Source organism: Amblyomma mixtum, chromosome 6 (genome assembly GCF_055824585.1).
Source record: "Amblyomma mixtum isolate Tamu chromosome 6, ASM5582458v1, whole genome shotgun sequence".
Classification (NCBI taxonomy): domain Eukaryota; kingdom Metazoa; phylum Arthropoda; class Arachnida; order Ixodida; family Ixodidae; genus Amblyomma; species Amblyomma mixtum.
In genome coordinates this window covers 99401452-99415368 of record NC_143017.1, presented here as the reverse complement: position 1 = coordinate 99415368, position 13917 = coordinate 99401452, and the positions used below count along the sequence as shown (strand labels likewise).

At 45.0% G+C, this 13917-nt stretch overlaps 1 protein-coding gene across 1 annotated transcript in view; it reads left to right on the top strand.

Annotated features, from left to right (window-relative positions):
* LOC149339838 (uncharacterized) overlaps nucleotides 1-12570 on the top strand; it is a 41481-nt gene extending 28911 nt beyond the window's left edge. The window contains exons 5-8 of the mRNA XM_089551004.1: nucleotides 2585-2795; nucleotides 4010-4143; nucleotides 6441-6666; nucleotides 9789-12570. Of these exons, the coding sequence (XP_089407130.1) occupies nucleotides 2585-2795; nucleotides 4010-4143; nucleotides 6441-6666; nucleotides 9789-9865 (648 nt within the window). The 3' untranslated portion in view covers nucleotides 9866-12570. The remainder of the gene's footprint in view (nucleotides 1-2584; nucleotides 2796-4009; nucleotides 4144-6440; nucleotides 6667-9788) is intronic.
* Nucleotides 12571-13917: the final 1347 nt, after the last annotated feature.

The window sequence follows — 13917 nt, the reverse complement described above, 5'->3', positions numbered from 1 at the left end:
AACTAATAAGGAATCCTCATATAGGATGATTCAGCAAACACAAAGACTTTAAAAACTTACTGTAAATAGCAGCCTCGAAAAGGGAAGAAAATCTTTTCAGGAACAGACTGTCAGCCTCGGCAGACATCAGTTACTAAAGATATAAGCATGGATAGATAACTAATTACAGAACTTTACTAAGTTAATTTTAAATGAAGACAGCCTTTTATTTACTGCCAACGGAGAGCTCGAAGCCGTGGATAAGACCATGCCATTTCGTTTGTTTAAACGGAGAAAAAATGTTTCTCTAACGCTTGAATTGCGCGGAAGTCGAACGCATTTTTGTGCACAAGACCGAAACTTGAAGGATAAGGGGAGGAACCTGGGTCCGCTGATGACGCGTTCCTATGCCAATTAGAACTGTCTCAGGTACCATATTATATTTTGAACATTTTTTTGCCTCGCTGCTAAATTTCTGCAAAGAAGATGCATTGCATGGCCCCTGTTTTTGGCAGGGACGGAGCAAACGAAAGCGAACTAGGTGAGACGACAAAGTAGAACAGGCAGTTGGAATTTTGTTTTGTGTCATTGTAAAACGTCATCAGCGGGCGTTGTGCTTGCACCTCATGCACTCAGTTTCGGGTTTGTGCTCAGAAAAGTGCCGGATTTCCCCGAACTGTCAAGCTTAGGTAACGCCTCAGTTCGGCAATCGTATTTTCCATGGCTTTGCACGTTTCGTTGGTCCAACCGGTAGACGCCAAATAAAATAGAAGCAGTGAATTTTAGATAATTATCTACATAACTAGCGTGATTTTTAGAGCTTAAGACCTTCCTCCGTGCCTGGTCGTGTGTTTCCGAAATAATTCTCATCCTATTTATCGCTCCCTATTTCATGGAAGTTTTGACAGTGTTCGCAGAAATACCCGGTATTTTAAGTATTACAGCAGCCGACATCTTCAACAGTTAAGTTTAGTCCTTTCTACTTGAATACTTACTATGTGGTTTATGGGGTTTAACGTCCCAAAGCGACTAAGGCTATGAGAGACGCCGTAGTGGAGGGCTCCGGAAATTTCGACCACCTGGGGTTCTCTAACATGCACTCACATCGCACAGTACAGGGGCTCCTAGCATTTCGCTTTCATCGAAATGCGACTGGCGCTCCAAGGCTCAAAATCGCGTCTTTCGTGTAAGCAGCCGATCGCCATAACCATTGAGCCACCGCAGCGGCTGAACATCTACTGATCGACAAGATAGTATTTACAAGCGCTTCAGCAGAGTATGAACGAAAGCTTTTTCCGGAACAGATGCACAAGGCAGGCAGTGCCTGAATGAGCCCCCGACCCTATGCAGTTTGGAAGTTCTCAGCAGCAGATTTTCATGCAGCAAAGTTCACGTTTCTGAGAAACACACGTTCATAAAAAAAAAGAAATTTGCATTAGCTGATAGCAGGCAGAACATTCAACGTGCTCTAAGAAACAAATGCTACCTACCTATCACACAAATATACCCGACGATATAATAGCCCAAAATTCGTGACAGAGGTTTTTGTGCGACAATTCCTTTTATAATACCCCAGAAATCGCATAATGCACTCGCACATTGATAATACATCTTGTACAAAGAACAATTCCAAGGTTCACCTCCCGTAATAAATGTGGCCACTCCAAACTCACCTCCCCCCCCCCCCCCCCCCCTAAAAAAAAGAAACATTGTGTAGCGTCACACTATTCGAAGAGTTGCAAAATTGTGAAAAGGTACACAAATTTTCTCATCAGTTCATACAGCATTTCTCACTAGCTGTGAATGCAAGAGTAGACGACTGTCTCAATGTTTCATATGAAACATAGCCGGCTATGACGACAACTCGCGATGATTTTATCAGTGGGAACTAAGGGGAGCCTGAGATAACAATCCGTAAACAATATAAGCAGCAGCACAAAGCTTCTGACCCGTTAAAGAACGTCTGAAACATGGGAAGAAGCATATTTTCTTGTTTGTGTAGCCAACAACCAAGAGAAGGGTGCAAATTGTCACTCCGCATTTTCATCACGCCGCTGAATCGTAAATGTAGTTGACTGAGCGCTTCTTGGACAAAATAAGTTCATAAATCTTAGTATCCACTGGGTGATTATTATGGCTTTCCAGGCCTCAGGCGTACTGGCACCTATCAATAATTTCGCAATTTTGCGTAGCAGTAGCTTTTGATAGCAACCCAAGATCATAAAGATCCTTATGATTTCAAACTCTAGTGCGACTAAATACATTTTATTTCTGGCATGAAGTAGGCAGGCAATGCTGTTTTTGCTTGTTTATGCTGCGGAGCAGCTTCAACGAAATTAAGTACGCTGTTTTTTTTTTCTGGTGATTATTGCAAGAGGGCACAAAGGAGATGATTATATCAGCGAGAAAACGTTTGCTGGACGAATGAAGTCCAGAAGGAACCGATGATTCCTGCTTTCAAGCAGCAAAAGACATGGCAATTTCTAGTAAGAGACCAGTCGCTACCAAGTGCTGGAAGTGCGCTATACCTTTTTGCAATCAATTGGACCCTGCCAAGCGTTTGGGTCACATTTCCCGCAAATGGCACCATCACCGCGTCGTCCAGGTTCCCTTCAGCGACGTGCGTGACCTGGAGACCCTGTTCGACTCGGAGGGGCTGCAGAGCTCGGGCGCGGCGATGTCGTTCACGCTGCGGCCTCACCACATGGCCGGCAACTGGCTGCGCATCAAGTGTGTCAGCGTCATCTCCGAGGTGTTCCTCACGTCCAGCGAGGAGCTCATTGTCGGAGACACGGTGCCCTCCATACCCTATCCAGGTGGGCGAAACCCCAATTGCGCACCAAATGAAAGTGAGAGGGCTCAGACTACTTTTGCGAATCGAGCCTCAACTCACCTGACGTTAATCGGCTGAGTTCACCCGTCGGAAAACGTCCCTTCAGGTGTTAACAGAGTATCCCCCCTTCCCCCCTGCCCCCTTCCATGACCGCGATTCTTTAAGGAGGCAAACGCGACCGGTACTTCACACCCAATGACTTCATTGTGTTCCGGCCTGCGGCGCGAAACTGACAGCACTGATACATTATGGAAGTCACGCACTTATGATCAGACACGTGCGCCATTTCTAAGTAGTGATACACCATGTTACGACTATCCGCTCAAGTTAGTGCCAGTAAGCAAGCGTAAAATTAGCCAGCCGCACAACGGCAACAGAAATACAGTGAAAGTTCCGGTGTTAGAAAAATAAAGCTTAAATTGCCTTCGGCATGGAATTTTATCAAATAAATTTCAGAAAGAAAAATACTGTACAACACTCCTTCGAAGAATATCTGGTAAAGTCACAAGAGTTAGCTTTTTCGCTCGTTTTGTTCACGATTGTATACAAGAAACTATGCAAAATTTTTCCCAAACCACCAACTCTTTCCCTTCTAAATACCACTCCTTTAGCTTTACACAACGCATCCTATTTCACCATCATAAATTGCACGCTATGCCATGCACGCAGACAGCCTCGGTGATATGTAGCCCGTTACTGAATGCAAGTTCAGGAGATTTTTGCCACGAATAGATTGCTTTTCACCCAATATAACTTAGTAACACTCGTTTTCACGCTCTTCTCCGAGCTCCTGTGCCTTTTAGATGCACATCTACAAATATTCTTCTTGATATAAATCGCGATGTAGGCGACATCATGACGTAGTTTCACGTGCGCAAGCCAATGATGATAAATTATTGCTGCCACACTTATACTGGACAGACTCACTTCTTCGTTATATTTGTAAATCGAAACAACGAATCTGCTATCGCTGAATGCGTGTGGTTCTTCCAGAGAGACCCCATTTATTAAAAAAAGCGGTAGGTGCACAGAAAAAAGACACTGCTACTCGACGTTCTCTTTTAGATTGGTGTTTTGCTCTTGTATTTCATTTCCAGCTCCTCATTAACTTTCTTAGAGCATCTTCACGAGTTTTTGCACGTCATTTCTGTTCTACGACTGGGCTTGATTGCACCGATCTCGTGGGGATGCACGCAGAGACCAGTCCCGACAGCCCCGTCATCGATGGAGGTTTGCCCAAGTACCGGATCAATGACCTCGTGAACCTGACCTGCCGGTCCGCGGAGTACGATACACCTCCGGAGCTCATGTGGTTCATTAACGATAAAGAGGTCAGTGTTTTCCCAGTGCAAGGTGTCTTTTCTGCCAAGGCTTTGAATTTTAAGAGGCGCTTTTATGAAGAAGACCATTTTGGTAGGTATCAAATTCTGTTTGCCTCGTTCTGGAACTGATACTGTGCGTAAAAATGTTTCGTAGCAAGAAAACACCGCTTAGTGCCCGCGCTTCCAGAGTTTCTGCCAGTTTAGGCATGCAGTCGAGGTATTTGATAGAGAAATAATTCAGGATCTGTTTCAAATTGCCTGGTGCAGGCTGGCATTCGCTCCACGGCCATACAGGAGTCATAGCTAAATTCTTGTGTTAGTGGACAGAAGTGGTTTCGAGGATAACTTATAAGAAAATTACATTACGAAAATAATTCATCTTGCTGATGCATTATGCTCCACTGCGCCTTAATTGCTAATGTCTCAGCAAGCTTCGGCTTCATGTTGCTCTTCTTCGGAAGAAAACTACTTATGTCATTAGGGTGCTCTTAAAGGCCCGAAATTAATTTTTCAACCCTAATAGTATACTTCGCATTCATTGATAGTCATCTTAATTTTTGCATTATAACTTCGGGTGTTAGATACAATTCCCATATCGCACCACTACAGCACTTGCGAAACCAAGCCCTACGTATTTATTACATTTATTCCATACGGTGCCAATATTTCTACATTTTTTCAGCACTCAGTATTGTTCCCATTTCCAACCTAATCCTGTAATCAGGCATTTTCGCCCGTTCCTTTCTTAATGATCATAACCTCCTCCACTTCACATACGCAACAATTCTGGACATAAGCATTTTTGAGCGGGAAACCGTTTATGAAAGCACATTTTTCATATAATGTAAGATTTCACTGTAACAATCAGTATATCCGCAGATCACCGGCGGCAGTCTTGAATTTGTTTTCTCTTAACGCTTTTTCTACTTCAAAAGTGATCTCAATTGCTTCTTATATGGCAGTCTTAACTTTTCAGTGCGATCTATGGAAGCACTTTAAAAGAATCACTTTGCTACATATCAGAATAGACTATTACCTTTAATATTTCCGTAGGAGTATCGTACAATTTCCAATTTTCAATTTTTGGCCCTAGAATGTTGGACATGTGCACCAAGTTCTTAATAATCTCAATGTTACTAGATTTGCATCAAGAACTAACTTCCGAATACTTTAAGTCCGCAATAACTACGATATCTTCACTGTAGGATTCGCATCAATCAAAGCGTGGAATAGCATTCCTCGGGTCAATAATTCAAGTTCTTCTCTCATATCGATATTTTATTCTTCAGTAATCCAACGCTGCCACCTAATGAAATACCCCGTAATCACTCGGCAAATGATTACTACCTCAAAAATGATTACCGCGGATTTTTTTCATTCGTAATAGCACTGGATTTGCATATTAGTGTTCTGTTCTTATTTTCTTTTTATTCATCCCTTCTTCTTCATGTTCGCAATGATACTACTTGTGAATGTTCAGGAACGTTTTGGCGGGCTAGTTGGTTAAGCATCCTCTACCCAACAGCGTGAACACAGAGAAGCACAAGTCTGTTACGTTCGTTTCCTCTGTTTCCTCGTCTCTTGTCTGTCTCCGCGCTGTTCGACACTGGTTGTGAACGTTTTGTTTGAGATTATTTCCGCTTAGGTTACTCTATTTTCAGCTGTGTTTGCTAACCCTGTTCCTTCTTAAGGAATAATATTTCTTGTCATATATCCTAGCCAATTCTTACTTCAGTTTACTTAGTTTAAGAGGTCTCGGTAAGTCCATAATTATGGGATTTCTTAACTAGAAACCGGAAAGATAAGCAAAACATGCTTAATTTCATACATTTCCTTCTTGCAACCTTGTCTTTGGTGAATAAATGCTTAAGGTCGGAATCTTAACTCCGGCTATGCGACATGCCTTTCTGTAGTGATTCGTGGCAAATTCCAATAACCCGGGGCTTATTAGCATACACTAAGAGCCTGAGCTGAGGTGCTTGCGTTTTCCTACTACGGAAGTGAGTCCCCCGCAGCTGGGAACGGCACTTGTGAACTCGTAGGCGTCAGCTGCGCGTCATAGAGGGTGCGCCACTGTGCGATACCATTCAAAGACGTCCTAATCAGGCAGTACAGTTACGGTAATAGCAAACTGACAGACTAAGTAATGCAACTCTTCAGCCGGAAAGCCACATTAATGATTCAAGCCAATCATTTCGGTATACAAAATGGTCGACCGAACGCCCTGATATATTGAGCACTCGTACAAGCCATAGGCCATCGGCAGCTCTTGTAAGACTTGATGCGTTGCGTGCTCACCCTGACAGGCCCGCCCCGAGTACCTTGTGCGCCACGAGCTGCAGAGGTATCCGAGGTACGCGGCGTCCCTGGGCCTCCGCTTCACGGTGCGGCCGGAGCACTTCGAGGAGGAACGCATGCACCTGCGCTGCACCGTCACCCTGTCGCACGTGCTCAACACGAGCAGCGCAGAGGCGAGCATCAAGAACAAGCACCGCACCATGTCCGGCCTCAGGGCGTCCACCGACGACGACGGTCAGTCTGCACTGCTGGGCGATCTCTTGAAATCAATACCCTGCAAACAACTGCGGGCTCACTAAGGCTCTGGAAAAACGAGCCCTTTGTGAAATGCTCGTATTATCCGAAGGGAGGGAAAATATAGCATCCTCTGCAGGTGTACGTGCACAGTAGAGGCGTGATACACGCCCGATATTCGTAATTGCATTATTTCATGCCCACTTCTTGCAAACACTGCATGAGCACGTGTCTTCCGGCCCTCCTTTTTGCAACAAGTTTTCACATCGCATTAAGAATTATCGCATATCCTCCTTGCATCGAACAGCTCCCCATGTCATCTGCACCTTGCATTTGCCAATGCCGATGTCGCTGCTTTCCTGATTCCCTCTCCTTTCGTGCTTCCCTGTGGACGCCAGCATTTTTTCCTCAAAGCCGTATGCGAAATGTGTGCATTAAATGGTCAAAGCGGATAAATGTAGAATGCTTAAAAAAATTCCAAGAAACCTTTACATGGGAACATACTCTATATGTGCGATAACAGACGCTGAGGAGGCCTACGAAACTTTCTTCAACAAAAGGCCGCTTATACCCAGAATTTTTTTTTAATAATCAAGAAGGTAAACTGAATTCGAAAAATAAACAGAAAAAAAATTTCCCACACACCATAGCGTCTAGAATATCTTGCACCAGCGTCACAAAAGCCAGCTGGCCCATCAGATGGTCCGAGGTCAGCATCGGCGGGGGAGAGAGAGAACACGAAAGCCCCGGATGACGAAGTAATAAAGGAGGCCAGCAGACACCAAAACAAAGGCCTTTTTTAGTTTGTGGATGTAACAGCTGGGCATTACTAGTGTAATCTTTTTATGGCTTAAAGATAGTAAGAAAGCGGAAGACAAATCACCCTGATGCCACCGCTGGGATCCGAATCCACGATCTCCGAATTTCTCGTACGGTACTCTATCGACTGAACTACGGTGGCAGGTAGTCAAATCTTCTCCTTCTCTCCTTTCTGGGTTATTTATGTTGCGTTCGAATTAGCGTTGAGAGTGGTCACCGGTGCCATCCTCATCCATAGCGGCGGACGCAGTACATCCTATATCACCACGAGTGTCGCGAGAAACGGGATCAAACGGTCAAGGAAGGAACTGTGCGAGAGCCTCTTGTGTTTCCTACGGCACCAAGACTGCCAGAGCCGAGACCCTCGTTAAGCTATCGAGAAGAGAAGGGTGGGAAAATGAGGGGCTCGTTATGACATACATAACAAGAAAGCCAGGAATATCCTTCAGAAAAAGAGATCCCAAGAACTCTTTTTGAAAAATTCAATGCAACTAAAGATGAAAGTACACTTTGTGAATTTAAAAGTCATTTAAATAAACTTGTTAACAGACCGAAAGCCTAAATCAGGCTACAACTCGTATTCTGCATAATACTGAGCTATCGAGCTATCTTACTTAACATAGAAGAATCTTGTTGCTGTGCTGTGTCGTATCTGTGGTTCTAGTAAAATTGAGCAGACCTCTCATGGCGATATGAAAGTTTCGGAATGCAGTATAGCAAATCTTTTCAGTTGATTATTTGCAAACTAATATCCATTTTCCGGTATTTCATTAGAAGGAACAGACCCAGCACTACAAGATATTTCAGCAAACAAAGTTCTATGTTCTTGTGTTCTTGTGTTCAATGCATGAAGACGAGGTCACTTCCGCAATAACGAATTTAAATAACAGCAGCGTGCGCGAGGATCCCTCCGAAAAACTATGCGCTTTCATCATTAACTTATAATCTTCCATTTCTCCTCAACAACTAGGCTCATCAGACTATTGATGTTACTCAGTTGCCTAAAAGAAGTTCAAGCATGTGTTCTTGTGACCATCATCATCGTAACACTATTAATTTAGTCAGCCAAAACCTTGTGCTCATTGTGATGCTTTTCATCCTGTTCATTAGAACCTTTGAATGCGACTGGATTTCTTGTGAAACCTATTTGTGTTATTTTGCTGTGTTTTTGAAGGGAAGCTGAACTGCTGTTCGAGAATTTTAGGCTATTCAAGGATTCGATTGTACGTAGCTTCTGGGTGAAACATGACAAGTACTTTTCCGCTAGCATTTAAAAAAATCTCAAATTAAAGCATCGACGACGTTCAGGCTTCTTCTGACTACTTCGGAGAAGTGCGAAAAACTCTTGACGACGTCATTCTTGGCGAAATTTCAAATTGCCGCTGCCTTCGCCCACATGCTGCCGTGCATCGTCCGATGCCGCCAAATAACCATTCTTGCACTTTACCTTCGGTTCTGTTGTTTTTATTTCCTAAAGCAACCGTTTCTTCTGTGTACAGGCAGCATCCCCGTATATTACGTCATCACTGTAGCCCTTGCCTGGCGCTGCGCGCTGCCGAGAAACCTGATAGCATACGCGACTTTATAGGACGATTACGTCACCACTTAAAACGTTAGAGCCAAAAGGCTTCGCACTTTTTACCTGCAAGTTTCATACAATCGGCCCCTTTAAGCGTGGAGAATTCTAAAACCTCTTCAGTCGTCCTTTAATAAGACTTTGGTCAAATGTTTAGGGGAACCCCCCAAGGTGGAGTAGATTTGTAATAAGGGAGTAATTACTCATTGGCATCCACCCGAGCGCAGTCATACGGCTGCAAAGGAAAGCTATACAGCTTTCTCAGAAACTTCGTAGTTAAAGAAAAATTCGTCCTGGTCTGGGGTTCGAACCCGGGACCACCGCTTCACCGGAGCAGTCGCTCTACCAATTGAGCTAGCCGGGACGGCAAGCTTATGGTAGGGCGAGAGCGAATTGATCAATAACTCGAAGTGGGAACAGTGTTGGTCAAATGTTTAGGGGAATCCCCCAAGGTGGAGTAGATTTGTAATAAGAGAGTAATTACTCATTGGCATCCACCTGAGCGCAGCCATACGGCTGCGTATGGCTGCGCTCAGGTGGATGCCAATGAGTAATTACTCCCTTATTAATAAGACTTTTCGCCTCTGGCCTTATCATGAGTTGGGGCAGTCGCCTTGTCAAGCTGCGGTAGCGGCAGCTTCTTGCGCTTCTCCACTCTTTGCATTGTGCAAAGGAGAATGAAATTTAATTTGATTTGATGCACCCTTCTCTTCCGCAATGTGTGCAGCGTCCAACGAGGGAGTCTGCGTGCTGGCGCCCTTCTTCTCCGGTCTGCTCATCTGCCTCGCCCTGCTGGAGCTATGATGGACGACGCAACTCGCCCGGGGCATCCACTGCCCGCCTGCAATAGCCTCGGTTCTTACTGTGCTGAGACCTCGCTCGTTCCTCTGAGGCCACGCACCGTTTATCGCCTCTCCATTCGTGCCAACGAGTTTGAAGCTCGTCAGGGCGCTGCGCGTGTCATGCCGAAATGTATAATGCACCTGAGGCATATGGCTTTACAATTGCCGCCAGAGATTTTGCGCGCTTGTTGTGAGCGTTGGGGTACGTGTATTTATGTTTTTTGCACCACTAGCAGGGCGCAATTCAAGCGATAAAAGCATTCAAGCTAAGAATCGAAAGCTGGGTTCACAATTTAACGCACTCTAGAGGACTTCTGGCCTTGATAACAGATTAAATTTCGCCTACGCTGTCGTAAAACGCAAAACAATAAGATGCGTTAAAATCGTGCCGGCAGAAACAGACTCCGAATTAAGGTTTCAGTTATGAGTGCGATACGGTGCAAAACTCCTCATTACTAACCGTTAGGGCATGCTCGAGAAAGGTTCGAAGCAAGAGGGCAAAAGAGGTCGGTATTTATTAAGCGCCTCAATTTCTTGTCCAACTGATTCGATCATACGTCAGTGCCAAGTCAAGAAAGCTCTGAGAATTCAAAAGCACTAATCTGTGGCTTTTGAGTCCAAGAAACTACAACTGACTTCCGACTATACTGTCTCGAAGCAGTTTCCAGTGAGGCGAGTGGTGTAGGCGATTCTGATTAGTTGAGTCTGAATTTAATATAACGTCCGATTCACTTTGTCGCAATACATTCAACCATCGGACCTAAAGTATTCTCCCGGAAAGTGAGCGCTTGCTTACATGAATTTTTTTAAGTTTTCTAGAATGGGGAATAAAACAACCTCCATTGTCTTTGTAGCTGCAGGCTGCAGTTGATGGGAAACTGCAGACCGGAAAAAAGATCGCTTGCCGTGAGCACCAGATGTACTGTTGAAGAGAAACGCTTCGCGGAAACGCAAAAAGCAATCTACGCGAGCAGGTGCGAAGTTGTTCAGTTATCATCTCACTTAACTACTACCCCATAAATCACATCAAATGACCTTTCACAAGTCCGGTCTCGAGACAGCGGGTATTAACAAAGCTATGAGGTTCGACGACTGCCGTCACGCGTCGTGGACACTTTTGTCCTGGAGATAAGTAAACTTTCTAAAGGCAGACATGCCTCTTCCGGCAGAAAACTCGCAACTCTGGGCCTCTATGACAGACGATCGAAAATTGCGCTAACAGCCTACGCGTCCTAAATTTTACAATACGTGACGCGTAACAAATCTGCCATGCTGAGTTTACCCCTTATACTCGAGTGCACCACCTACCTGTCTCTCGAAAACTCCCCGAGCGTCATGAATATTTGGTTTCAATCAAAGAGGCCGCAGCGTTTGCCGATTTATTACTAGGCAATGGGCCACGCAAGCAGTATGAAAATTCTGCTTAATTTTTTGTCCAAGTTGATGTCTGATCAATACCAACTGGGATGTTTAAATCATTCAGAACGAAACACGAAAGCAAGCAATGTTTAGTTTAAAGGAGGCTTTCAACGTGACAGCCCTTGTTTTCCGTTTTGGGACAAAATTTCGAGGGAGCCAGTAATATGTTACACTGTCAAGCCCGCGACCAAGCTTCCTTCATTCCGATGCAGATCCGGTTAACAGAGTGTCCGTGCACTCACCTGTTTCACGCTGAAAGGTACGCTAGAACTGACACTTCAGCCTGCCGTAAGCATTCACCACAATGCAATGCTGTCTTCTTCATTCTCGGTGACGAGGAGAGTCATTCTATTTCAGCCTCTTGCGGAAGGCTAGGCCTGTAAGAAGGCTATAACACTTTCAACCAGATAATGCTCTTCAAACACCTGTCTGACTGCCGTGCTTTGTGTTCGTTCCAAATAGGCGCCTCCCCCCTCACACACGGAATGGCAGGGACGATGTTGTGAAACCCTGTGAGATTTTCGCGACGCTTCGCTGCGCACAGTACGCCTCCTTCCTGGTTTCCTAATTGTTGTTTCCGAACTCATGTCAAACAGAGCTTACGGGAATTTTAGCCAAAACAGCCGAGCAGAATTGTGACCGTTTTAGGCAAAATTTTTTCCTTGTAGGGTCCCACTCTCCCGGCGTTCACCGGAGAGTCAAAAATGGCGTAGTACAAGCGTTTAGCTTTGGTAGGGTCATGTGCAAAATTGTGGAAACGAATGCTTGGATCCGTGCGAATATGCGTTAAAATAAGAGTCGCTTATGGCAAAGACGGCGTTTAGTTGTATCGCACAAAGAAAAGCAACGCTAAAATTTGAATAAAGTAACTAGTAGCCTAATACTTGGTAAAATGTTTTTTTTTTTTTCTCGCGTGTCGCTTACACCGAGGTGTTTATGAGATATGTATTCGAGATATGTATTTTTGAGATATGTATTTGTTCTACCAGCAAATTGTTCTTTTCATGACTGACTAAGCGACCTGTGGTATTGTTTTTTGGCAAGAATGGCTAAGCAAAAGGAGGCATTTTTCATCTGAAGCCCCCAGTATGGCATAAAGATTTTTTCGCTTGTTTATGACTAGCGATCATGAGCTTCTTTCCTTGTATTAAATATGTGTGGCACGTCATGTGTGAGTGAGTCTGCAGTTGTAAAAGACACATCACCTCTGAACAATAAAGAATTGAGCTGTTACGTTTCTCCAGTGAAGAAAAATGTTTGTTCTCATTCACCTTAATTATTTTGGGGCAAACACCTTTAGCAGCCGAGAAAGCAGCAGCGCCAAATTAGTTGACATAGCACAGTGTCTAGTAACGCCTGAAAGCTCTCTCGACAAGAGGTTTGTTCTGACTTATTAGTGAGTGCGTTATTTACTATCGGGGACAAAAGTAGTATACTCCACGCGGCGGGATCCGGAATAACAGAAAACTGCCGCATTTTTGGCGAGCTAAAGCACGAAACATTGAAATGAGCCAAGCGACATGCCTGCTAATAATAAAGGTCACGCATTGCCTGTCTAGGTCCCAGATGCCGCGTCTAGATGGCATTGCAACGCAGTTTTCCGTTGCTGCGGCTCCCGCCCCGTGGAGTATTCCACTTTTGTTCCCGATAGCACATGTCATAGGTCATAGTTACTTGGACTATATGTTCTCTTGCAACGACAGTCTTTTCTTTACACCGCAGTTGTTCTGCTCTCAAGAAGGTCTCTTATTATTCGTTGTTTCCGTCAGAGTAGTGTTCAACACAAGTTCTCTCAATCGCTATACAAACATAAAAGTTACGATTACATGTAACCACACCGCAGCGGCAACGCAGTAGTTTGTTCAGCCGGTTCGTACGCAGTAGGTACAGGGTGCGATCCCGAATGCCGCCGGGTACCCACCGCTTATACAATTGATAAACCGTACAAGATTTTTCCTGAGCCGGTACCCGGCTGCGCTGCGGCTAAATGCTTGGTAAGCGGGCCTACGGGCGCCAGGCTCAGGCACGAGCTAGAAAGAACATCGAAGTCGGATCGAAATTAGAAGCTACAAGCCGTGCTGTGGCATCACGTGCGCACGGCCAGGCGCGTTCTTTATTTTCTTTTCCGTTCGACTGCGTTCTTGGGCTTGAACTAAAGAGGGCGCTACAGGGCACCCCGTCTATAGTGGACGTCAAAGCCTAACAGAGTGCCGCCGTCACAGGTGGATAAACAGGGCATCAGACACTGCTGACGATGTGCTGTCCAAGTCGAGCGGAGTAGCGAGACGCTCAGTCGGCGCCTTTATAGCACGCCCGCTTGCGGCGGTTCATGCTGGCGACCTCGTCATGGTCATTCTCCAGAAGGGTGGCAGTTTAGCTTGTGCGGCGGATAACTAGGAATGGTCCTTCGTAGGCAATGGGTTTGCAGCGCATAATATTTTGTGAGCGCAAAGGTTACGAAGACGAAGAAGACACAGACCACGTGCCATAACCGGATAGCATCGCGGCGAGGACATCATCCTCAATTATCATCGCGGCGAAGGAAAACTTGCGTGGAGGGGGCAAAATGAGGGTGCACAAATGTGGCGTTGTGGT